Source organism: Eimeria tenella, genomic scaffold (genome assembly GCF_000499545.2).
Source record: "Eimeria tenella Houghton genomic scaffold, Eth_scaff104, whole genome shotgun sequence".
Classification (NCBI taxonomy): domain Eukaryota; phylum Apicomplexa; class Conoidasida; order Eucoccidiorida; family Eimeriidae; genus Eimeria; species Eimeria tenella.
Genome location: NW_013541466.1, coordinates 68,886 through 93,992, shown reverse-complemented (window position 1 = coordinate 93,992; position 25,107 = coordinate 68,886). Strand labels below are relative to the sequence as shown.

Here is a 25,107-nt window from a genome sequence, read left to right as displayed (position 1 = left end):
CCATTGAACTTAATTCCCCGGCTTCTCTGACCGCCAGAGCTTTTAAGTATTTCATCTGTGCTGCAGCAAGACAGCCTGCAGCAGCTCAGTGCTGTGGCTAAGGCAGACAAGCAGCAAACCTCTCCTTGAGAGCAATATCGAGTTCGCTCCCACAGTTCCACTAGAGCTGCTGCAGTTTTAGTGAGGCTATCTCAGCATTTGCTGCTGCTGATCATGCTGATCTTCGTGCCATTTGCTGCGGCTAGCCCAGGCGTCTGTGCCTGCCTGTGTGTCTTCTGCAGAAAATGCTGCTACGAGTTTACTAAATTATCCCTCTCGTATCTGCCTTCTGCGCCAGTGCAGCTGCAGCTAAAGGGTTTGCATGCAATGCCATATCAGCATGGCAGCGTTTTGCATGCATGCATCTCTATGGGAGCGGAGCAGGGCTAGACAATTCATGCACACAAGAGAAGCTCTGGCTTGCATCTCTGTCAAGCTAAGCCGCAGTTTTTCTTGGCAAAAGCTTGCCTGCTGCTGGGCAGCAGCTGGAGCTGGAGGAGTTGCTGCTGCTCCGCCGGTGAAGAGCAACTCTTGAGCACAGTCACACAGCAAATCGAAGTCTGGCGAGCGATCTGGGGTTTTGTGCAGCCTTCAAGATCTATACTTTTGTATTTCGGTCTTTAAAATTCTTAAAATAACGCAGCGCGGAGCCAGCAGGCGCTGTAGCGGCGCCTCTGGTTCATGCTGCTGCTGCACGTTGGCTGCTGCAGTTGGCTGCAAGAGGATGCAGCAGCACCCACCCCAAGGATAGCACCATTTGCTGCGTCCACAATTCGTGTTATTTTGTTCTCTGTTCGGGTTAATCTAGCAACTTGCTGTTTCCGTTTGCAGATCTGTTGCGGTGCTGCAGCACCGCACAAAGCTGTTTCCGCAGAGGCTCGAAGCTGCAGCTAATCGATCAGCTGCTGCAGATGAAGAACACGGATGCAATGCCAGATCTATTAATGCAGAATTGTGCATAAATAATCCCTTTTAATGCCACCAAAGGATTGAAAGCTTGAGCGGGCAGCGCTGCTGCCAGCTAGGGTTTGGCCGGGGCAGACAGAGCCAACCGCGTCGCTGAGGAACTGCAGAATGGGTGGGTGATGCTGCTGCGGTGGCTTGGTGTTTGAATTCGGGCACATAAGTTTAAAACAGAAGCAGCAGCAGCAGCATAAGCAGCAGCAGCAAAAGCAGCAGCAGCAGATTCATCTTCAGTGCAGTTGCCTGTACGTCTGTTGCGGTGCTACTTGATTCGGCAGCAGCAGCAAGATGCTGCGGCGGCACTTTTTGTCTTTCCGTGTTGGCCTTCAACAGCTGCCTTAGTGCAGCAAAAATAAAAGAGCCAATTTTATTAATGAGAATATATTATACCAGTAGTTAATAGCAGCTCCTGGAGTTCCACATAAGCCCCCCAGCCACAGGGCCCCACATGCTGCAGCAAAAGGCTCAGCAGTTTAAGCCGGAGGCAGCAGCAGAGCTTCCTGGGCTAAAGCCTGGGCTGGGTGTGTAGGCCCCGGGGGACCCCAGCAGCTCGGCGTGGCTAGCTGCTGCTGCTGCTTCGAGGCTTTGGGGGTTTAGCTGGCTGGATGGTGGCAGGGGGCCTCTTAAGGGGCCCCTGGCCTGCTTTTGGGTTTCCTATGTGACTGTGAAGCTACGCTTGCTGCGCTGCAGCAGCCGCAGCAGCAGCAGCAGCCGCAGCAGCGGCGCGGCTGGCGGCGCAGAGCCCGCAAATCAACTAGCTGCTGCCCCCCAGAGGCGGCGGGCCTCCCGCATCCGAGCTGCGAGAAAAATATGGCCCCTTAGAGAAGAAAAGCTTTAGTTCTTAGGCGCTGCTGCGCTGCAGCAGCAGCACAGCCGTGGGTGGGGCCTCTGCGGGCATGCAGAGGCGCTGGGAGTGCACCTGAGCAGCTAATTAAACGGCTGTGTTCGGAGCGGAGCACTGGAGCAGCAAAAGTCTTTTCAAATTCGATTTTAAAATCACTAAAGAGCAGGTTAGTACACAGCAGTGCAGCCGCAGACGCTGTGCCGCTGCTGCCTTCCCCCATGCTGCCCCTACGCTACATGTACGTCCTGCTGCTGTACGGCTGCTGCTGCCCCTGGGGCCCTCCTTTTGTACTAACAAGTGTAAGGCGGGGTTACTTTTGTTGTTTTTTATCTCTTCCCGAAACATATTGCCGCTGCGTAAATACAGTAAGCTGCAGACCGCTTACTCTGTAGCTGCTGCCGTCGGCCTCAGCAGCAGCAGCAGCAGCAGCAGCGCGGGGCTCCTCTGTAGTTCTGTACGCATTTTTCGGGCCAAGTCGTTGCGCCTAGACCAGGGCATCCCGCGGGCTTCTGAGACAGCAACCTGAGGAGCTATTACCATCTAGCCTTATCTCCGTTGCTGCTGCTCCTGCTGCTGCCGTTCACGTACGCGCCTTGGCTGCTGCTGCTGCTGCTGCTACTGCTGTGCTGCAAGCCGGTCCCTCCTAAAAGCTCATAATCTTCTTAAGGCTGCTGGCCTCCAGGGCCTTCACATTTTCCAGCAGCAGCGCAGGCGGAGCAGCAGCGCGAGCGGCCCTGCAGCTCCCTGCTGCTGCAGCAGCAGCTACGAGCTGCTGCCAGACTTTGTCTTAGACTCCAGAGGCGCAACGGAGAGGAAGGCAGGGTCTCTTCAGGGGCCCTCGAGAGGCCCCTGGCTTTCCATTGCTGGGGCTATGCTGGGCGTGGGCATTCAGCGCAGCAGCAGCAGCAGCAGCAAGGACTGCAGCTTGCGCAGCAGCTAGCAACAGCAGATAGGCCTCTCCATGCCTCGCCTTTAAGGGCCCCTTTGCTGCCGTTGGGGCCCTTGCCAACCCTATGACGAGCACCCCTGAGGCCCAGGGCCTGGACCTGCAGCAGCTGCAGCAGGAGCAACAACTACAGCAGCTGGAGCTACAGCAGGAGCAGCAGCAGCAGCAGCGACAGCAGCAGAATAAGGGGCTAGGGCAACAGCAGCAGGAAAACAATGCGTCCGCTCATTTGGGGGCCGCTCAGCAGGGGGCCCCCAAGGGGCCCCCGGGACCCCAGCAGCTGCCCACAGAAAAGGATGTGCATGCAGAAGATGCAGCAACAGCAGCATCTGTTGCACCTGCTGAAGCAGCAGCAGGAGCAGCAGATGGGGCAGAAGACAGTATCATTAGGCGGAGCATCTTCGTGGATCTGAAAGGTCTGGGGGCCCCGTCTTGGCCCCCATCCGAGCCGACCCCAGGGGCCCCTTGGGGGCCCCCTGGGGTCGGCAGCAGCAGCAGCAGCAGCAGCGGGGGGGAAGCTGAAGACCTGCAGGGGACAGTAGCAGCCCAAGAGAGCTGCTGCGCTGCTTCTGAGGCGGAGGGGGGCCCCTCTCCCTCAGGGCTGCTGCCTCGCAATGGGACTTCCTCTGCTGCAGCTGCTGCAGTAGCAGCAGCTGCTGCTGCAGCGGCTGCTGCAGCAGCGGCGGAGGGCGAGGGGGCCTGCGGGGCCGCGGACCTCGCGCTGCTGTCGAAGAAAATGGACGAAGCAGCGCAGCAGCTGCGCGCTTTTGCTGCTGCTGCTGAAGTGGGGCTGCAGCGCTTCGGCATGCATGCAGAAGCCCTGCGTTCGGACTTAGCCGATATTTACGTTCGGCTGGCGGAGCTGACGAAGGAGCTGGACGATCTTCACGACGACGACGCTGCTGCTGCTGCTGCTGCTGCTGCTGGGCCTCCGGCGGCTCCGGCTGCTGCAGACGCAGCAGCAGCAGCAGACAGCTCCGCAGCTGCAGCAGCAGCAGCAGCAGCAGCAAAAGCTGAAGGGGGGCCGCCCACGCAGCAGCCAAAGCTTTCTTGGGCTGTTGACCCTTCAGTGGTTCGTCTCTCAGCTGCGCCGCCGGCTTTGGGGCTGGGCATGCTGGACGTGCTGCAGCACGAGGAGGAGCAGCAGCTGAAGCAGCTGCAGCAGCAGCAGCAGCAGCAGCCGCGGCCGCAGCAGCTCATCGGGGGGCCCGTCCTCTTCGGAAACGGACAAGTGGCGGATGAGTTCGATTCTGCTGCTGATCTTTATTTAGAAACTACTGATGTGCTGCGGCACTACTTGGTGGCTTGTGACGCTGAGAGGCTGCAGCAGCAGCAGAAGCAACAGCAGATACGAGAGGCTGTTCTCCGGCAGCGCCGGGAAGTCGCCCTCAAGCTGCAGCAGGAGCAGCAGCAGCAGCAGGAGCAGCAGCAAGCAGCACAAGGAGACCGGCAAGAAGACGCTTCAGATCCCGCAGCGGCTGAGCGAGACAGCTCAGGGGCGCCGTCACTCCCAGCAGCAGCAGCAGCAGCAGCAGCAGCAACGGCAGCGGAAACAGGAGCGGCGCCTGGGGAGGGCGTCGAGCCTCCGGTTCCTGCTCCAGCCGGAGCAGCCGCAGCAGCGGCTCCTGCTGCTGCTGCTGCTGCTGCAGCACCTGCTGCAGAAGAGGCCGAGGCGCTCAGTATAGGCTGTGGCGAACTCTATAAAGAAGACCTCTATGGGGGCCCCATCCACCCCTGGGCGGACTGCCGCTCGATTTTGTCTGCTGCAGCAGCAGCAGCAGCAGCAGTGGGGTGGCTGGTGGAGGACGGAGAGGGCCCGGAAGGAGAAGCAGCAGCAGCAGCAGCGCTGGCGGCCGGCGCTGCAGCAGCAGACGAAGAAGCAGCAAATGAAGCAGCAGCTGAAAACCAAGTGGCTCTCCACACTTCTTGTGCCTGGAGGGCCCCCTGCGCGCTGCTGCCGCACAAGCTGCGGGGCCCCGATGACCCCAGCCGGCCGCGGCCCCCATTGCTGCAGCAGGTAGTGCAGCAGCTGCAGCAGTCTGCTGAAGCTGCTGCTGCTGCGAAGCGCAGACACCGCCGCTTCCAGTACCCCCAGAGTGACTGCGCCTCAGTTGCAAGCGCAGACGCTGACCAGCAGCCGCAGCCGCAGCAGCAGCAGCAGCAGCAGCAACAAGTGCCAAGTCGGCACGGGTCTGCCTACCGACACGAGCAGCAGCAAGCAGAGCCTCAGCCTCCCCAGGTGCAGCAGCAGCAGCCTCCAGCGTCGTCCCAGCAGCAGCAACCGTCACAGCCTCATCCCCAGCAGCAGTCACAACAGCAGCAGCTGCAGCAGCAGCAGGAGCAGCAGCCGCAGGCTCCGCAGCCGACCCCGCTGCAGCAGCCGCGACAGCCGCCGCCGCCGCCGCAGCAGCAGCAGCAGCAGCCGCAGCAGCAACAGCAGCAAGCGGAGGCCGAGCGAGTGCCTGGAGTCGTGTTCGACCCCCAGAGGAACTGCTGGGAAGCGAGATGGGTTGAAGATGGCAGCGCCCATTCGAAGTCCTTCTCGGTGACGAAATACGGCAAAGATTTGGCCTACAAGCTGTCCGTACAGTGCAGGTGAGCGGCAGCAACATGCAGCAGCAGGAGCAGCAGCAGCAGCACGCGCTGCAGCAGCAACGGGGTGCAGCAGCGGCAGGCTCACAAGCAGCAGCGCAGCTCTGCAAAGTTCCTGAAGTGTCATTGCTCCGCTGCACCGGCGGCGAAAGCCAGTCTGTGTCAGTGTTCTGTGTGATCCTCCATTGCTGCTGCTGTGGCTCTTCTTCGGTGTTTGCTGCTGCTGCTGCGGCTGCTCGCCGGTGCTGCTGCAACAGTGCAGGCTAGCAGTGAGGCGCTGCTGCTTTTGTTTGCCTGCAGGCTTGCCCACGCGCCGGACGGAACTCAAGGAGCGACGGAGGCGAGCAGCAGCCGCAGCAGCAGTAGCAACAGCAACAGCAGCAACAGCAAGAAGGAGTTTGCTGCAGCACACGCAGCAGAGGCTCCTTCCCAGCCACGTCGCCGCATGCGTACAGGGGCAGGTGCAAGAAGGTCCGCAGTTTCAGGGCTGAGCAGTGCAGCCCACAGCAGCAGCAGCAGCAGCAGCAGCAGCGGCGTCAAGGCTGAGCAGCAGGCCATGGGGCCCGCTCGAGTCAACGGCCGGGGCAGCAGCCACAGGAACGGTGAGGCGTTGCAGCAGAGGCGCGGGCTGGAAGCTGTCTTTGAATATTATTTGTTTTATCAAATATGCAATAATGTAAATGTGCTGCATTTGTATTAAATATTTTACATGCATTGGTGCAGCGGTGGCACTGCCGCATTTTTGCGGATCCATGAACTCGAACAAAGATGCCCTCTTTGTCTTCTTGGCTTCCTGTGTTGCTGCTGTCGTCTTTTGCTGCTTTCTGCTGTTTGTCCTGCTCACGCGCTGCCTCGCTGCTGTGGCGGCTTATCCTTATACTGCTGCTGCTCTTGCTGCTGCGCTGCTGCTGCATTACATGGAGGATGTCGACTGTGGGCTCTCCTCATCTGTAACTCAAGTTCATATCCCTCACGCAGTGCATTTCACTACCGGCTTATTGGTTGCATGCACTCTAGAATATGAATGTTTTCGGATATTTATATAGTACGAACTGCATGCAGTTTCTAAATCAGCGCAACGGTGAGAATGTGAATCGTTGCAAATTGAACTGGTGCAGATGCATGCAGCCTGCAGCTTCTGTGCTAATAGGGATGGATTTTTTTGCTTTCTGGGGCTCAGGCATTCTGGGCGTTTCGTTTTCTCGCACTGGCAATGCGTGGCTGGCGTACATAAAGAACCGGAGCACCAAGAGCCAAATAAACCGCTACTTTCGGGTTTCTGTTTACGGCTGGAAAGGCGCCAAGAGGAAGGCAATAGAGGCCAGGCTCGAGCTGGAAGAAGAAATGAAAAAGCTGCACCAGGGACACTGGGATGTATCGCCGTGCAGTGAGCTGCTGCTTCGCTGCGGTGCTGCCGTTGCTGCTGCTCCGATGGCGCTGTTGCTGCTGCACGCGCCGTTGTTGCTGCAGCACATGCTGGTGCTGCTGTCAGTTTTTGAGCGAATTCTTTCCCATTGTGCCTTGTTCAGTGCCTCCTGCTGTTTACTTCGACGCGGAGGCGAACGCCTGGGTGGCGGCAGCTCACGACCCAGTGACTGGTAAGACGAAAAAGGCATATTTCTCGTGTTTTTGCTTATCTTTATATTTCCTTTCCATCATTTCTCTTTCTCTGATGCCCCTATGTGTCCCGCCACCGCATTTCTGCCACTGTGTCTGCTGCTACGTCAGCAGCTTCTGCAGCGCCCTTTTTGTCTTGGCTGTTATTTTTCGTGTCAGTGAGCTGCGCTGCATCTACAGGCCAGCTGGTGACCAAAGCCTTCCCCGTAGAAGAGACCCCCGGGGGCGCAGCAGCAGCTCGCAGCGCCGCCATAGAGGCGCGGCTGGAGATGGACGGCGATGACGAAAAGGAAGTGCGAATGGGTCTTGGGCGTGGCGGGGTGGAGCACGAGGAGGAGTCCCAGCAGGTACCAGTGGGGGTCCCTGAGGCCAGCCCCGAGGTGGCCTTGGCGCAGCAGCAGCAGCAGCAGGAGCCGAAGCTCGAAGACCCATCCGCATTCGAGGCCGCAAACGGATGCCCCCCCAAACATGAGCTGCACTCGCAACAGCCGGACCTGCAGCAGCAGCAGCAGCAGCAACTGATGAAGCCCGCGCCGTGTGGCGCCGCTGAAGGACTGCCTCAGCTGGACCCCTCGGGTTTAGGTGCGCTCGAGCAGCAGCAGCAGCAGCAGCAGCAGCCTGTTAGTGATGTGGCATACGGCGGGGACTACGCAGCAGCAGCAGCAGCAGCAGCAGCAGCACCTGCTGCCGCTGCTGTTGCAGCAGATGAAGACGGTAGAGCGAAAGCAAGAAAAAGACGCCGAAACCCCAGTGCTCTTGTAGGGGCTCCCGGGGGGGGCCCCCTCAGCTCTAAGGGCAGGAGGCCCCGCAGCGACAGTGCTGTGTATGAGGGTCTGGATCAGAAGAGGGGCTGCGCCTCGCCTGGGTCCCTTCATGGCGCCGAGTCTGCTGCTGCTGCTGCTGCTGCGGCAGTTGCTGCAGCAGCCAGCACCCCGGCGGTGGTAGACGTGCTTGGAGAGGCGGCGAAATCCATGGACCCGTCTCAGTCTTCCGCTAACCAGGAAGCAGTCGCAGCAGCAGCAGCAGCAACGGCAGCGTTTCAATGCTCTGCAGCAGCAGCAGGCCTTGCAGCATCAGGCGCTCTGGCGGCAGCAGAGACGCAGCACCAGCAGCAGCAGCCGCAGCAGGCTGGGACTCTGGGGATCGCGGGTGGCTTGTGCGGCAACAACCACACTGCTGCTGTGCAGGTGCAGCAGCTCTCAGCGCTGCTGGTACCTGAGCATTTGCAGGCCCCGCCCCCGCCGCCACAGCAGCAGCAGCAGCAGCAGAAACCCTACTGCTGCGCGCAGCACCTAGAGATGCTGCAGCAAATGGATGAGATCCAGCGGCAGCTACCTGAAGTGGCCCTCTGTAGGCAAAGTATGTACAGGAGATTGGTTTCTATGCCGGAGCAGCCAGTGACACCGGAGCAGCTGCGGGAGATAGAGTCCGCGCGGGCGGACTTTGACGAGTTGTCGCAGCAGCAGCTGCGCATGGAGCAGCAGCTGCAGCTGCTGAACCAGCAGCAGCACTACCACGCACTGCAGCACAGAGCAGAGCTGCTGCAGCAGCAGCAACAACAGGGAATACCGCAGCATGCGCCACCACCGAGCCAAGACCTGCTGCAGCAACAGGGGATTATGAATGAACAGGACCTGCTGCAGCAACGGGTGCTGCAGCAACGGCTGCTTCAACAAAGGGTGCTACAGCAGCAGCTGATGCAGCAGCAGCAATTCATCCAGCAGCAGCAGCTGCTGCAGCAGCAGCAACTGATGCAGCCACAACAGTTGCAAACGCAGCAGCTGCAGCAACAGCGCCTACCTGCAGCTGCAGATCCTTTTTCTCAGCTCAGCGCTGCTGCAGTGAGTGCTGGCGCACAAGGTGCAGTGGCTGACGAGCAGCAGCAGCAGCAGCAAGCTTTCTTCGCTCAGCCAACGTTTTGATGCTGCGGCAAAGCCGCTGCGACGTTTGTCTTCACGAGGTTGTTGTTCAGCCCTAGGGCTTCGTGTGTATACTATTAGGTCTATGCGCAGCTCTAGGGAATCTGCAGCTTTAGGGTGCATATGCAGCATCATTGTTGCTGTGGCCAAGCCTCGGCCTGTGCGAGGCCAAGCTAAACGGGTGCTGCAGCTTATGAATTGTTTTCGGCATTGCTGCTGCTGCTGCAGCAGCTCGCGGGATCTCCTGTGGGAGACGCAGGCGGTGGGCTGAGAGGCGCAGGGGTTGCCAACGTGACTTCTTTGATTTGGTAGTTCTAAGATCTGCAGACTTGAAAAGTCTGAAAAGAGCAGCAACGGTGAGGCCAGCCAGCTGGCCAGATGGCTTTCGGAATAGCCAGTCTAATTGCAATCTCAAATAGCCAGCAGAAGAAGGATAATTCCTTTTTAGCTTTTGAACGCCGTAAGTGTAAGCAGCACGGAACCAAGCGCAACGCAGCAGCAGCTGGGGAAATTATGAGGGGCCCAGAAGGTATATAATTTTAAGTGAATCTTTTAAAGCCCCTTTTGCAAGTTAACTCTTCTGAGAGTCTATACAGCAGAGAGTGGAAAGCGAAGGTCAGTTCTGCCCTCTACGCCGAGTGCGCCGTAGAGTGTTTCTGCTGGATCCTGAAGACGAAGTGAACAAAATATGAGTTAAAATGGCAATTTTGGGAAGGCTTTTTATATTTTTTGGGGGGGGACGAGTTGCTTACCATTCCTTTGTTGAGCTGCTCAATAATCCTGTCGCTGCGATGCACGCGAGAGGGCCGCGGCAAAACCACTGAGGAAGCAGGAAAGCAGGAATTAGCCGAAGCAGCAAATTGGATTAAAGAGCTTCAGGGCCATACCGTTCACATGGCCGAAGCCGCCGGACTTGGTGTCAGTGACATCGCTGGCGACGGGAAGATCTGTCACAGTGGTTACGATGGAGCCGGCTTGCCACCGCTGCCTGTGGCGTTCCGCAGCCATTAATAAAAGATAAGTTTATTCAAGAAAGAAAAAAGAATGAAGGCATTGTGGAGAGACCTGTCAGGGGTCATTTCCTTCTGCATGAGCATCCTGTACAGAAAGAAATACAAAACCTGCAGACAGCATTTGGCCCGCCTGAAGTGCAGCAGCAGCAACTCACGTGCACATCAGCGTAGTGCCTGAGTCAAAGTTTACGTATGCAGCAATTGAAATAAAACAAGTAGCTGCAGCAGCAGCAGCAGCAGCAGCAGCATCGCTAGTCTACCGAGAGCTTTCATCAGGTCCTTTGCAAAAGGCCGAGACGCAAGGGTCTTGAGCCTTGCCAGAGCCGCGTCGGCCGGCCTGCAGGGAAGCTGGAGTTGAAAGAAAAACATGAATTCTGATTTGGCATTTTATTACCTGCCCCCCGACATGACGCGCGTGTTCAGCACGGCTATCTCTTGAGCTGAAGGCCCAGTCATTCGGAAATTCATCTTGCAGCTGAAACGCGAATTGGTACCTGTTTGAAAAAGCTGTTTTCCTTCGTTCACGGCTGCTTTTGGACAAGGCAAACATGAAAAAAATGAAATTAATCAAAATTCAACGAATAAACCAAAGTTTTCTTGCCTGATTCAACGCAAACCATCAATTCTTTCAAAGTTGGCGAAGAACTGCCTGAGTCCAAATTCAACTTTCGTGCTTGGAGCCGCAGCAGCAAAACAAAACATACATGTTGTCACATCAGGGGCTCCCGGAACTCCTGCATGTGCAAAAGAACAGATACTATTGTTTTTGTTAATTGTTCTTTAAAGTTGAATTATGCCCACCTAGTCCATTCATGAAAGAGGCTATTCCTGCTGCTGTGTTGATCAGTTGACTGAGCCATGGCGGCAAAGGCTGCAGTTAAATCATTTACGCGTTTCTTTTCCCAGGCCAATATTTACTTACGAAGTTTAGCTTTGAGAAACCAGGAAGCGGAGCCGCTGGCTGCGGAAGCGCGATTGGCTGTGCCTGCAGCATCAGCAACAGCAGTTGTTCATGATCTACAGAGCAACAGCAATATGAGCCCTTCTTACCGCCCCAGAAAGAGCAGCAGCCTCAGAAACAGCTGCTTTTTCATCCACTGGAAGTTCCGTGATATCAGGCCCTGAGTATGGCCACGGTCGGCCACCACCGTACTCTGGACCCAGGGCATTAGGAATGGTTCTTGTGCCTCCAGGTCGATATGCTGCTGGTTCCTCCGAAGTCACCCTGATGCTCCCTGGGCTAGGGGCCCCCAGAGGCCCTGAAATGGTGCAAGAAAAACTCTTTTTGTAGTTCAGTATGCTGTTGGCAGTGAAGCAGTGGGTTACCGTTGGGAGCCACATGCACTTTCAGTCCGCATACTCCGCGAATTGCAAGCACTGAGGTCCCTGCTAGCAGTGCAGCGAATGTGCCTTTCATTTAATCGGTCTAAATATGATTAGGCATAGAGGATAGGCGAAGTGTTCCCTGCGGCTGCTGTTGAGCCTTATTTTTCAGCTGCGTACACCTCAGCTCATTCAACTTGCAGTCAGGTGTCCTGCGACCTCAGAGTGCAACGAATCTTACTTTACTGAATTAGAGTGAATAAGAACGTTTCCCATTAATTCACTCCTAATATATCTCAGCATGGCTGATACGCATTGTCCTCCCTCTTGTTCTTGCTAGATTTCTTTTGCCCGTGCTTTCTTCAACTTTCTCAACGTGCAGATTGGAAGCGACCCTCGAACTGAACACAGTCAACAGAAGCAATACATTAACGCGGAGTGGCCTCAGTGGAAACTGCACCATTTATATCAGCCGAATGGAACCATGGCAAAGCAAAATGACACTCAACGGCTGACGAGGAAAGCTGTACAACGAGTGCACTCCACTAAAATTCAAATTTTCAAATAGAGCACTGCGTTCCGTCCTACCGCCTTTATGGCTCTCCCTTAATGGCAAAAGCAAGTAGCACAGCTATTCGCTTCTATTCAGCAGAAGCATGCGCTTGACAGTTTGCCAGCCTGATGCGTTACTCGAAGCAGTAAAAGTTAAATTCAGTATAAACTGTAACACATGCCAATCATCTTGTGTACCAAGTTGTCTTAACTACCCCACTCTACTACTTGGTCAAAAAAAAGTCCCCGAAAAAGACGAAATAAAAGCACTGTTTGGAGGCAGCTGCAGCAGCAGCAGACCGCAGCAAACAGTTGCCTGGTGCGTTCAACTCCTGCGCTGCCGCTGCCACTGCCGCTGCGCTGCCGCCGCTGCCCCTCAATACTAAGGGCAAAATGGCGTGCCTGCGGATAGCAATTTAGTCTATTTGAGAAGCTGGAGCTAAAGTGCCCCAGACGAGCCTCAGTAACAAATGAAAAAGCACCAATAGCTGCAACTGCAGAAGCTGCTGCAGCAGCTGCACTTTGTCCTGTGAACTTCAACTCCGGCCCCTCCGCATGCCTCATCAGTCAGGCACAACTTTTGTGTCAAAATTCTGCTGCGGGCGACGGCTTATAGGCACAAATGTGCAGCCACGACAAGACAAATGCACGGACAAAAACACCAGAAGGTAGCTGTAGAGCTGCCTGTGTCTGCATCGGTTCCCAGCTGGCCACCAGTTTGCCCACAGCCAGCCACCAGCTAGCCGCCAACTGGGGCAATCAGACGCCGCTGTGCCAGCCACTAAACAAGAAGCCCACTAGATATCCGCTAGCTGTTCCCCAGCTGGCTACTTGGGTATCTGCTTTCAGCAGCAGCTTCCCCACTGACTTCCTGCCGGCTGTCTGCCTTCAAGTGCTCGACCCAAGGGTCTCCCTGCACTTCTGAAATGAACTTCGGTTCGATTCTCAAGCGCCAGAGGAAGCAGCAGGCGCATGCAAAGCCAATCACGCCGTTGATGGACCACAAGTAAATTACCTGAGACCCACAGCACCAGCGCCATCTTAGCTCTGTGGCTTTTCTTCAACTTTCAAATTTGCAAGCAAATGACGAGAACCACAGACACTGCAACAAGGGCTGCAACAGCAGTAAAAGCGACAGCAAGAAGTGCAGCAGAAGCAGCAGAAACGACGGCAGAACCAGCAGAAGCAGAAGTCGCAGAAATGTGCAGAAACAGAAATGATGGGAGCTAAAGAGGGAGCAATGCAGAAGTGGAGGCAGAAACAGAAAAATGCACAAGGCGAAGAAGGAGCAGTAGCACAGACAGAAAAAAGCCGCAGAAGCAGAATTCGCATCGCAGAGACGGCAAGAAACAGCAGCGGGGGCAGCAGAAGCAGAATAGATGGGTGCAAAGCAAAAGCAGCAGCAGCAGCACAAGCGGGAGGAGGAGAAAAAGCATAAGGAGAGAAATGCACAGGAGACAAGGATGAGCAGCAGAAGCAAGGGAATAAACATGGGCTTTAAAGGAGCAGCAGGATCAGGAGCAGCAAGAGCAGCAGCTGGAGCAGCAGGGCTACGATTGCCAGTAGCAGCGGAGGTAACAGGAGCAAGACTAAAAGCAGCAGCGAGACATGCAGGAGCCTAATTGCGAGTAGCAGCAGCAGCAGGATCAGCAGCAGGAGCAGCGGGAGCAAGAGTTGAAGCAGCAGCAAGCGGGCGGGACTCACCCTCATTCCCCAAAGAAGGCTGGCGGCCTCAATGAGAATGCCCGGGAGAAATGTGCCCAAGACATAACCCAGCACATTGTAGATCATCATGCAGAAGCCGCTGCCGAAGGCTCGGACTTCGACTGGGACTGAGGCGATCACTATGCCCGTGGCGGCGGGCAAAATGCCTCCCCCCAGAAAAAGAATGCACCACATGCAAAAAACAATAAACCAAAAGTTGCTCGACCAGCCAGCCCCCACGCCCAGCAGCAAACAGCCCACAGCCCACAGCAGCAGCACTGACATCGTGCGCCGCATTCCCCGCTCGTCCTTGTAGCCTCCCACGAAGTCTATGAACCAGCCGCCGCCCAAGACCCCCAAAATAGGAGCTGTTGCAGCAGTGGCATTGAAGGACACCAGCACAGTTGCTGTGGGGTACTGCAGCACAGAACCAGACACATGCAAGCAGTGCTGCTGCTGTTGCTGCTGATGCTCCGAAACAGACAGACGTAGCGCTGCTTCTGCTGCTGAAGCTAGCTGCAATGTGAACATATGCCGCTGACACTGGCCGCTCTATGTGAGCGTTTCTGTGATTGTGTTCCAGGGTCTGTGACTGTTGCTGCTAGCACTCCAACTGCTGCTGCTGTAGTTGGTGCTAGCCCTAGTACAGATACTACTACTACTAGTGCTGCTGATGCTGCTCTCGTTCCTGATTACCTGTAGGACCTCGTGAAAGTAAGAAATGGACCAAAACTGAATTGCAGTCACTTCGAAGAAAAGAGCGCAAAGGGCAAAAGTGACGCAAACGTACAGCGGGCTCCTGCAGATGAATTCACAAAAACGAGACACTCCGAGCTTTGTGCATAGATCTATACAGATACTTTTCTCTATCAATATACATTACATATAGATTTATAATGAATACACTTCTATATATACGTTCATGTGCATACATGTACGTGCACATCTACATAATGTGTATATCCACGCCTATATATGTACACATATACATATACCATGAAAATTTGTTCCCGTCTTCTTCCTCCCTTTTGTGATGTGAAGAGCAGCACAGACGGACAGTGGAAGATAGCATTTGCCCAAAGAGGAAAGAAATGGAAAAAAAAGACAAAATATCAAAAACATGCGAGTTTGCAGTTCTACGAGTCCATCCCTCCACCAAAGCATGTATACAGAGAACGTACGAAAACATGCGAGTTTGCAGTTCTACGAGTCCATCCCTCCACCAAAGCATGTATACAGAGAACGTACGAAAACAAAATTCGCACGGAGTCCCCGACCCCGTACGTCTTGGCCACGCTCCGCGGGCTGGACGTTGCTGTTGTCTCCTGTGCACAGCAGCAGCAGCAGCACGAGCAGCAGCATGCTTGGCACCAGCAGCCACCCCAGGCTGATCTCAGCCAAATGAACGAATCAAGAACCTGAAACTGCAGGGTCTGCAGGCCCCTAACTGGGGAGCCTCCAAAAGCTTCAGTGTGCTGCCATACCACTTGCTGCCTCTCTGCTGCTGCTGCCTGCGCCATTTCCCTGCAGTTCAGCTCCAGGTCCACCTCTGGGGGCCCCTTGAGGGGCCCCCCTTCAGGAGCTGCTTGAGCTGCCAGTGCTGCGTCGGCGGGCGCAACCCTGCTCCCGTGCTCTCCATCTTTGCGCGGCTCCAGGGGCCCCTGCGGGGGCCCCTGCGGGGGCCCCAAACCCTCAGCAGTCTCTGCAGCCTGCGCCTGCCGCGGGTCTCTCTGCACCAAAACCATTGGGTCTTGTGTGCCAGAGGCCCAATTAAGAGCCTCAAAAGCAAGAGTAGTTGGGTGGGGGGTGAGGAAAGTCATTTGGTACTGAAAGGTCTGCACGCCTTCGGGGCCGGGCGCAGCAGCGGCGCTGCTGCCTGCAGCAGCAGCAGCCGCCGCAGCAGCTCCCACAGCAGGCGCTGCTCCACAAGCAGCAACGTCCTCCCGAAAGGCACCCGCTAAAGGCGCCCACCGCTCGCCCTCCCGCGAGTCCACAGCCGAGTGGGCCCGGCTCATCAGGGGCCCGGGAGGCCCCCCTTGCACTGGCAAGCCCCGGGGGCCCCAACTTCCCGGGGAAAATGCCCTTTCTGTGTACCTGAAGGCCTCGCAGCCGCAGAAGGCGCTGTGGCGGCCCTCGAGGCGTCGGGGCAACGGGCCCCCTCCGGGGTGTCGAGACACCCTGCGGTGGTCTGCGCTGGTTGCGAAAAAGTCCAGAGGCAGAAAGTTCGAAAGAGGATCTTTTAGGTACTCCGGGAGGTCTGCAGCAGCGCAGACAAAACCTGCAGCATTAGTCATGGGCTGCTTCGCTTGGCGCCCAAGTCCATGCAGCAAATCGCAACAGCTCATGCATGCCCTCGGGGCTGGCTTTTGCATGCATGCACGTATACATGCGCGCATGCATCCGCAGCCAAATGTGCGCATGCAGGCGTACACCCTAATATACACTGTAAGCACGCTCACAGTGTAAACGCGTGCATGCATGCATGCATTTACACTGTAAGCATGCAGATAGCAGTGCATACATGCAGGAAGCAGTGCATTCATGCATGTATGTGAGCATGCATGCACGCATGCAAGTATGGGCACACTGCTGTGGAATGCATGCAACGGCTCTGTCCTTTCCAGCCATGTGGGCGCACCTGAATGTCTATGGGCTGCTTGCACTTGCTTCTTTTCCTTTCCAGCAGCTCTAGGGGCCCCCTGAGTCTCTGCATTTTTGCTTTCTCCTTGCTTCTCCCCAGCGTCCCCAGCAGCACTAGAGGATGCTGGGGGTCCACCAGGTGAGCCTGCGGCATTCCTGGCGCGCCCGCTGCTCCTGAGGCCCTGAGCTCCTGATGCACTCTGCGCCCGCCGAGAGCGGGGCCCCTGCTGCTTGTGGCTGCAGGGGAGTAGGCCCTGGGGAGCCCCCATTGGGGGCCCCTCAGGGCCTACCTTCACCTCTGGAGTCCCTACATCTAAACCTAGACCCAGTAGCTCCTCCTTGTCCTTTCCTGTCTCTGGTTCGGTCTCCGTGTCTGCTTCTTCCTCCTCCCTGGAAGAGGCCACTGAGACGAGCTCTGTGTCTGCTGCTGCTGCTGCTGCTGCTGCAGTAAGGTCAAACTCCAGCAACGAGCGCGGCGTCAGGGCCCAGCCCACAAGCAGCAGCAGCAGACAGACGAATTGCACTGCCAAGGCGTGCCGCCACTCCAGGCCCCCAAATCCTGACTTCCCAGCAGCATCAAACACTCCAGCCGTGACACAACCCAACTGAAGCAAAGCAGCAGCAGCAGCAACAGCAAGATAGGAAGGCGCATGCACGCACCCGGAGAAGCGCACAATGCGTATCAAGGTAAGCGTGGGTTTAGGGTTTAAGGCCCAAACAACAAGTTGCTGCTGCTGCCCCGAAGATGCAGGAGATCCAGAAGGCAGAAAAAACAGCGCAAATCTTCCCAGCAGCCATAACAGCCACTGGCCGCTATCCGAACAGCCCAGCAGCAGCAGCGGCACCAGCAGCAAGAACAACGGCAGCAAGCAGTAGTGCAGCTGCATCAACAACAGGGCCACCACTGGCAGCTGCAACAATATCATCCGTTTCCACAGCGGCCGCCTCCACAGCAGCAGCCGCAATACCACAGGACCACTTATCACAGCAGTTGCAGCAGCACTGCCCACAGTAGCAGTAATGCCCACAAAAGAAGAAATAACAGCAGTAGAAGCAGCATCAGCAGCCTCACCCACACCCGCAGCAGCAGCACTACCAACAGCAGCAGCAGCAGCAACGGCATACCATGGTGCCTATGACGACGCCTCCTTGAGCAAGTCCCATCCAAAGGGTGAGCTGAGAAGGAGGCGCGAAATGGTCCACCCAGACAGGAGTGTAGATGCTGATGGCAGCTTGAGTGAGACCCATCAGCAAACGCGAAACATACAGCATCCTGAAAACATACCAAAGTGACTGCAGCACATAATTCGCGTTGAATTCATTTGCAAATTTATACATTCAAAATGCCTGGAAATGCATGTGAATGCATGCATTTCGTAATAAAATTACATTACTAGCATATAAATGCAACACTTGCGTGTAATGCACAAAAGTGCATTCATTTGGAAGTGGCTGCAGAACAAAACTGGTGTTACGCTCATTCGCAAATGTACACATTGGAAGCAACATGCAAATGCATGCACTTTGCAATATAATCACACTATTAGTGTGTAATGCACAAACATTATATGATCACTTCACCAGCGTGTAATGCACACAGGCCCAACTAACAGCGACAGCAGCAGCAGCAGCAGCAACCCAGCTGATGCAGCTCGAACAGCAGCAGCAAGAGGGGAGGAGAAAGAAATGATGAACGAGCAGCAGCAAAAGTGCTGAAAAAAGGGAATGAAGGAAGTCAGTGGCCCACCAGCGATGCACTGCTACCCCGAACATAACCGTGGCTGCCAAATTGACTGTCATCGTCAGCAGGCAAAAGGACTTCGGCGAAAAACGGGTGAGCCCGCGGCCCACGAAAGGGCTGCAGAGGCCCAGGCCTACGTATGGCAGGGCCCCCAGTAGGCCTGCAGCAGCACATGGCGGCAAACAGAAGCAGCAGCAGCAGCAGCAGTTCCACTAAGTCTTTGCACAAGTGGCCGATCTTCGAGGGCTAACTTGTAGCTCTTCACTACAAATGGGATGCAAATGAAGTGGAATATAGAAATAAAAAAGAATGAAAAAAACGACAGGAGAAAGCGGTTGGTTTCGGCAGCAACGCAAGCAAGCAACACCACAGAAGTGTAGAACAACAGCAGCAGGACAAATGCTTGCAGCACCGAAGCCACCAGTAGCACAAAAAGCATCAGCAGCGAAAGCACCGGCACCACCAGCAAGGGCACTAGCAGCAAACGCAATAGCACAAAGCAGCAGCAGCAGCAGCTACAACAACGAAAGCAGCAGCAGCAGCGGTGGCAGCATCAGCAACGAAGGCAGCAGCGAGAGCAAAAGCACCAGAAGCAGGATCATGACAAGAAGCAACAGCACATTCCGCAGCAGAGTATCAACAGCAGCAAAAGCAGCCCACGTAGCGGCAGCAGCAGCGAAGGATGGAGCATTAGCAGAAGCAGGAGGAGCAGCGAATGCAACAGTAGCAGTGAAAGCAGGAGCAGCAGCAGCAGCACAATCAGCAGCAGCAACACCAAAAACACTGACAGCAGCGGCGAAAGCACAAGCATCGACAGCAGCAGAGGCAACAGTAGAAACAAAGCGCACGCGACAATAAAAACTGAACACAAGCGACTGCAGCAGTAGCAGCAGCAGCGTACAAGCAGCAGCAGCACGACAAGCTGCAGCAGCAGCAGCATCTAGCTCACCTTCAGTAGTCCCATCGAGCTGAAACTGCGCCTTAAGAGTCGACAATATGGCGGGAACTACCCCCGCATCAAAGTTGATGAAAACTTCAACAAGAAAAAACAAAATAAAAACCCAATAGACGCCGCGGCTGCCCTGGGGAGGTCCCCTTGGGGGGCCCCCCACAGCAGTTGCCCGCGGGGCCTCTCCAGGGGCCCCACAAGCCCCAGGGGCCCCCAGGGCCTCCGAGGCCAAAAGGCCCCCTTGAAAAGGGCTGGGAGGGCCCCCAGCATTCTTGTGGGGGGAGGAGCAAGGGGAAGGGGGCCCCTTCGGGGGACCCCCAGGGGGGCCCCCTTGCTTGCCTGTTTGGGAGGGGGGGCCCCCCCCGTGGCTCCTTGGGGGCCCCTCCACCCCTTGGCCACTTTTGCCAATATGATTTAACTGGCGGATTTCGCTGCTGGCGCTTCGGGGGCTGCTGGCGTCAGCTGTAGTGACAGCAGACTGCTCGTCTTCTTCACTTATTTTTATTTCAATTTCTTTTCTCATTTCTATCTCTTTCCTCAACTCCAAAGACTCTCCCCCAGGGCCCCCCGCAGCAAAACCCCGGGTAACGCCCCCGCCAGGGGCCCCCAGAGGGGCCCCTCCACTGGACCCCGGAGGGGCCCCCAGGGGGGCCCCCGCTGCAGGTGTCCCCTCGGGGCTGTTCCCCGTAGAGGTAATCAGCCGTGCCTCAGGCGGTACCCCAAGAGGGCCCCCTGGAGGGGCCCCCTCTCGAGAATTTGCAAGGGGCCCCTCGGGAGGGTACTCTTGGGGGGGGCCCCCCGCTGTGGCCCCTGAAGACAGGCCTGCCCCAAGAGACCCAGAAGTCTTGGGGCCCTCGGGGGGCCCCCCAGCAGCAGCAAAAGCTGCTTCAGACTCCGGCAGCAAGTGATAGATTGTCTTTGCATCTTGCCTGGGGGCCACCTTCTTGGAGGGGTCCCCCCTAGGGTTCGAGGGGGCCCCGCTGCGGGGGCCCCTTTTGGGGCTGTTGGGGGCCTCTGAAACGGTGTCGGCTTGCGCAGGCTCTGGGCAGCTGCTCGAGGAAGCAGCAGCAGCAGTTGTTGTTGCTGCTGTTGCTGCTGCTGCTGCTGCTGTTGCCGCTGTCTCTACTGCTTTCGATGAAGCAGAAACAATGACGGTACTGGGGTTGCTCTCCTGAACACTGCCGTCCATCTCGACGACCGATGTTGCTGCTGCTGCTGCTGATGTTGCTGCAGCTGCTGCTGCTGTTGCTGCTGCTGCTGCTGGGCCCGTCGGGGTGTCTGGGCAGTGCGGTGTACAGGCAGCAGTTGAGAAGAACTCTAGTTCTGAATCTCCATGGACAAAACGACAAGAAAGACAACTGGAAAAAGTCAGAGACGGAGCAGGAGCTGCGGCAGCTGCCGCTGTTGCAGCTGCAGCTCCTGTTACCGCTGTTGCTGTTGCTGCTGCTGCTGCTGCTCTTGATGCTGCCGTTATTGCCACTCCTCCTGCGATTAACGAGGCCACTCTGCTGCTGCTGATGCAGATGAGTGTTCGCCCTGTCTCTACAGAGGCAGCCTGGGCAGACACCGCAGCGCCAGGGGCTCTTAAGGGCCCCGTCTGCCCCCAAGTGAGAAACTGGCTGCTGCTGCTGCAGTGCTGCAGCTTGAGGTGCACAGACAGCGCGCGATGGGGGGGAGAAAGAGAGAGAGCAACCAGCTAAGCACGGAGAGGCAGCCCCAGCACACGGCGGTCGATTCGCGGGTTTGTTTCCCCCAGGCCATGAACTTTGGGGCTTCAAAAGACCCTACAGAGCTGTACATGCGCCGAAGGTTCTTTTGAGGAGCTAAAAATAAGAAGAAGAAGAGGAAGCCGTACGGAGGCCGACTGGGGGTGCTGGGAAAGCAGGGAGCGGCACTAGCGGCGGGAGGGAACGGTGCTGCGGTTGTTGAGTGGTGTTGCGAAGAGTGATCCAAATTATTATTTTTAAAGTAGTTGAATTGCGTTTCTTCTTTTAATTTATCCCTTTTGCTATTCGAATAAGTCGGAGGCTGCCAGTAAACGCTCAGCAGTCACGCCTCGGTGGACAGACCGCCCGAGATGGTTCAGCACGGCTGAATTGTGGGGAGAGCAACATGAAGAGCAAAAGTGTTAAACTTGCCTAAATTAAACTCTTTAGTTTTAATTAAAAGGAGGATCAACGGGGAAAAAAAGACATATACACAGCAGAAAGCAGCGAAGGCTCCCCCGGAGGGCAAAGACGCACAGAACGAGCTGCCTGTAAATCTGAACACAGTTAGCAATAAGTATAGTGCACGACAAAAATATCTAAATTAAATAAATGGAAAGTGAAATAAACAATTAGGAAGAGGAAATAAAACTAGGCAATCAGCCTCCAGATGAGCACAGCAGCAGTACGGATATCTCGAATAATGAAGCTGCGAGGAGCCAAGGGAAGCGCTAAAATAGGACCAAATGGATCACAATAATCAGAAAATGAAATAATGAATTAATCCCAATTTGATCTGGGAGAATTAACTCTTTTTCTGCTCCCAGATCCCTTCATTTTGCCGTTTGCGCATATGCAGCGACATATCGATTACTGCAGTGCAAGTTCTTATTGTATGCTCTGGAGCTTTTCCAATTCACGTTTAGGTTCATTTCAATTATTATTTTTGAATTTGTATTTATACTCGCACACTGGCTTACATTTTAACAGTTATATGTCAACTTGCCCTCCCACCTTTGCTTTGTGTCTGCATTGATTCTTATAAGAGTTTCATGTTTCTGTTTGCATGCAGCCTGGGATGCCTGCTTTTCCCCTTGCTTCCCTGTGCAGCACTCTCACAATCTTCTCTGACTAGATTTTTGCTGCTAGCTAGACACAGCTATCCAGCAGCAGCTACCTGATGAGCTAGCTAGCTTCCCAGCTAGACGCAACCGTCTCGCACTACACAGCTAGCCACAGCTAGCTAGCTGTCGCTACCAATATCCGGCAAACTGCACCTAGCTAGCCCGAACTTGCTGGCCACAGCTAGCTAGCCACGAACAGCTAGCCATAGCAAGCTAGCTAACCACGGCTAGCTAGCCACAGCTAGCAAGCCACGGTCGCATCCTTCCCACAAGCTTGCACTTCTCTTCATCTTTTGTGGCTGTGGTGGCAATTATAACTAGGGTGCACTTATCAGCAGAAACAGCAGCTGCAGCACTAGCAACAGCAGCAGCGCCACTAGCAGCAGCAGCAGCGCCGCTAGCAGCAACACCAGCTGGCCAAAGGGATGGAAAGCTTTTTTCGACTTTCTCATCTAGAAAACAAATTAAAATTAGGAGAGGAAAAGCGTACATTTACACTATGTGCACATTTGTATGCTTACAACAACAGCAGCAGCAGCAGCAGCAACTGCTGCTGCTGCTCCCGCCGCGATCAGCCGTAATGTCGTTGCGCTTTTGCTGCAGATGCGTCTTCCGCCTGTGCACGCCTTGCTGCTGCTGAGGCTGCAGCGGAAGCTGCTGCTGCTGCTGCAGCGTTAGTCCCAATCAAAGAGTTCTAGAATCGTGCCTAGAAATCCCTGGGGAGTCCCCTCAATAGCTTCTTCTGGGGTTCCTACATATCTGATAAAACAAACAAGACAAAACAAGACAAAAAGACTTTTAAATAATCAAATGAAGGGAAAACATATGGGATTATTTAATTTGATTTAGTTTCATAAGTGTCCACTTACACTTGCTCCTCCCCCATTGGGTGCTGGGGCCTGAAGGAGGTGCCGCGTCTGCCTGCTGCGGCTTCTGCTGCAGCAGCGGCTGCTGCTGCGTCTGCTGCAGCATCGACCTGCGGCACTCTGGCGGCGTAGCAGGCGTCCAAGTCTGTGATGTTTCCGTAAGCCCGCAGAGCGTCTATGTTGCCTTCTACTGCTTCAGTTTCTCTAACCCGCAGCTGGTACGTGAGGGTGACAGAGTAGTAGATGATTAGCAGCACGAAGCCGCCCATGAACAGGCTGGAAGCAGCAGCAACGTTGCTTTCGAAGTAGCACCACAGCAGCAGTACGTTGGAAACAAAAAAGCAAACGGTGCCCAACACAAACAAAAAAAACACCACTCCTTGTTCGCCTTTCATCTTATCTACAGCTTCGTCCACTGACCGCACCCCGTCGGGGCCCCGCAGAGCTAGCCCAGGGCCCCACATGCAGCAAAATGTAGTTGTTATTATGACGCATAGTTGCAAACCCAAAGATAATGCGGCCAGCAACAAATAAGACGCTTCCAGCGCAAAAGGCAGGTTCTCAGGCAAGGAAGTGGTGATCTGCGAAAAGGCAAATCCAGCCAACAGCGCCGCTGCGAGCAGGAAATAGCAGGAAAAAACAAGTGAATCGCCATTTTGCAAGTCTTTAAATCGAATTACTTTGCGATTATATTCAATTATTCGACAGCGAAACTGAAGCTGCTGGCATCGGTGCTGAAGTGTAAAGGCAGGTTCGCTACTCGTGCAGGAATGAGTAAATGCGCAATTAAGCGGAAAAAATGCAATTTATCCCTGAATAATCAATGCATGGTAATTATTTACGATAAAGATAAAAGAAATAAACCAATATTCTGAATTAATAGGCATCAAAACAGCTTCTTTGCTTGATTGATATTTACCCTGCTGTGACAGCGTCCAGTAATTGTTTGTGTACCAGTCAAGCTCCAACTGCCTGATTTCAACTTGCTGCTTCGCCACAGATGTCACCACCTGATTCTTGAGCAGCTGCAGCATCTTGTATAAGTATTAAATCGATTGGATGACCAACTTATTTGTATTCAACTCAATGTTGTGAGTGCAAGACAGAGGTTGCTACATAGGCCAAATAAATTCAGGCACCAGGCAAGTCGCTGCTGCTGCAGTTGCTTCTGCGGTGCTGCTGTATGCTTTCCTCAGGAGTTGTGCCGCTGCTGCTGTTGCTGGCTGCTGCTGCTGCTGCTGCTGCAGCCGCGGCAGCCGCTGCCGCAGCCCCCGCTGCTGCCGCCTCTGCAGCAGTTGCCGTTGCCAGCGCTGCCTCTTCGAAAATAGTGTGACCGCTGTTGTTTTGAAAGCCCCCGCTGTTGAGACTGATGCTGCTGCTGCTGCTGCTGCTGCGGATTTGGGAATAAGCAGCGGGGAGACTCGGAACAGCTGCAGCAGCAGCGCCCGTGAAAGCAGCGGCCCTAATTACGTGTCTGCGGTCCCCTTGGCCTCAAGACAAAGGACTGATAGAGCCCAAACAATAGAAAAGTGGACAACTGGGTTAGTATTTAGGGTTTAGGGCTTTGGGCTTAAGGCTTGGCCGTTGCTGCTGCGTGTCGTTCGTGAGTCAGCCAGGAGAAGCCGGCGGGAGAGAGAATAAACGAGAACGCAAAAGCCTTATAAGACCTGGCAACAGAACAAAAACCGAAAATAAAACAGAGAGATTATTAAACGATTCATTAAAATGCACCATTGAAGCAAGGCGAGCCAATCATGGGAAGCTTAAGGCCTTGGTCCCGCAGTCGGCGGCAGCAGCCCGTGTGGCTGCTGCTGCTGCGGTTTCACAAATACACACAGCCTGAGGCCAAAAATTCAAAGTCGAACCTTTATTTATCGTGCAATTAATTTAAATGTCTTTTTTTCGACTCAAAGTCGGGCAAGCCTCCATGATGATTGACTCAGCTTGCTTCCGGTTTTTGGGCAGCAGCAAGTGGCAATGGACCACAGCAAACTCCACACAGCGGCGAAGAGGAACATACAGTTCACTGCCGTTCATTAAATTCGAAGTACCTTTATTTCGCGTACTAAATAAAATAAATTCTAGTTCGAGACTAAATAATTCAATTCAAATTGATGCAGCACAACTGCTGAGGCTACCTGCACGTGCGTGCCCTGATCGCTGAAACCCAATGATACAAATCAGTTCTTGATGAAGTCCTCCTCGTCATTTCGTTCACAATGGATTCTAATTAAATTTATTTTGTTTTCCTTAATGAACTTTTGAATAGACTGCTCTGCTTTAGTTTTTTTGCTTTCTTTGAAAAATCACAAAGCCCGTTCGATATCACTACGATATCAGTACTGTGTTTTTGTCCGAACCCAACGCCCCACGATGGGGAAACCCTATTCGTAGACTATATCCATCGTACGTGACAGAGGAAATAAATAAGTAATCTGTGTCTGAAGTCATTCCCGTTGGTTATGCATAAACTAAACGTGCACTACTTAGGGCCATGAGCTCTGCAGGAACAAGCAGCAGCAGTAATTGAAACACAGCAGCAGCAATAGACGCAGCAGCTGTTGAGGCA

The 25,107-nt window shown here is 54.8% G+C and overlaps 4 protein-coding genes across 4 annotated transcripts; 1 reads left to right on the top strand and 3 right to left on the bottom strand.

Annotated features, from left to right (window-relative positions):
- Window positions 1-2,859: 2,859 nt before the first annotated feature.
- Window positions 2,860-8,923, top strand: ETH_00032970 (uncharacterized protein; the record flags this gene model as incomplete). Its single annotated transcript, XM_013372707.1, has 5 exons — window positions 2,860-5,387; window positions 5,685-5,986; window positions 6,565-6,771; window positions 6,914-6,982; window positions 7,182-8,923. The coding sequence occupies 5 exons, from the start codon at window positions 2,860-2,862 to the stop codon at window positions 8,921-8,923; spliced, it is 4,848 nt and encodes a 1,615-aa protein (XP_013228161.1).
- Window positions 8,924-9,508: 585 nt separating this feature from the next.
- Window positions 9,509-10,401, bottom strand: ETH_00032965 (uncharacterized protein; the record flags this gene model as incomplete). The annotated part of the gene is made up of 4 exons (XM_013372706.1): window positions 9,509-9,586; window positions 9,673-9,740; window positions 9,808-9,908; window positions 10,328-10,401. The coding sequence occupies 4 exons, from the start codon at window positions 10,399-10,401 to the stop codon at window positions 9,509-9,511; spliced, it is 321 nt and encodes a 106-aa protein (XP_013228160.1).
- A 2,215-nt stretch (window positions 10,402-12,616) lies between these two features.
- On the bottom strand, window positions 12,617-20,642 carry ETH_00032960 (transporter, major facilitator family domain containing protein, putative; the record flags this gene model as incomplete). Its single annotated transcript, XM_013372705.1, has 10 exons — window positions 12,617-12,823; window positions 13,513-13,929; window positions 14,209-14,311; window positions 14,761-14,837; window positions 14,997-15,769; window positions 16,151-16,757; window positions 17,278-17,425; window positions 17,900-18,053; window positions 18,843-20,538; window positions 20,631-20,642. 10 exons carry the CDS (start codon window positions 20,640-20,642, stop codon window positions 12,617-12,619), a joined length of 4,194 nt encoding a protein of 1,397 aa, XP_013228159.1.
- Window positions 20,643-22,346: 1,704 nt separating this feature from the next.
- ETH_00032955 (uncharacterized protein) lies at window positions 22,347-23,572 on the bottom strand (the record flags this gene model as incomplete). The annotated part of the gene is made up of 3 exons (XM_013372704.1): window positions 22,347-22,431; window positions 22,542-23,151; window positions 23,458-23,572. 3 exons carry the CDS (start codon window positions 23,570-23,572, stop codon window positions 22,347-22,349), a joined length of 810 nt encoding a protein of 269 aa, XP_013228158.1.
- Between the last annotated feature and the right edge of the window lie 1,535 nt (window positions 23,573-25,107).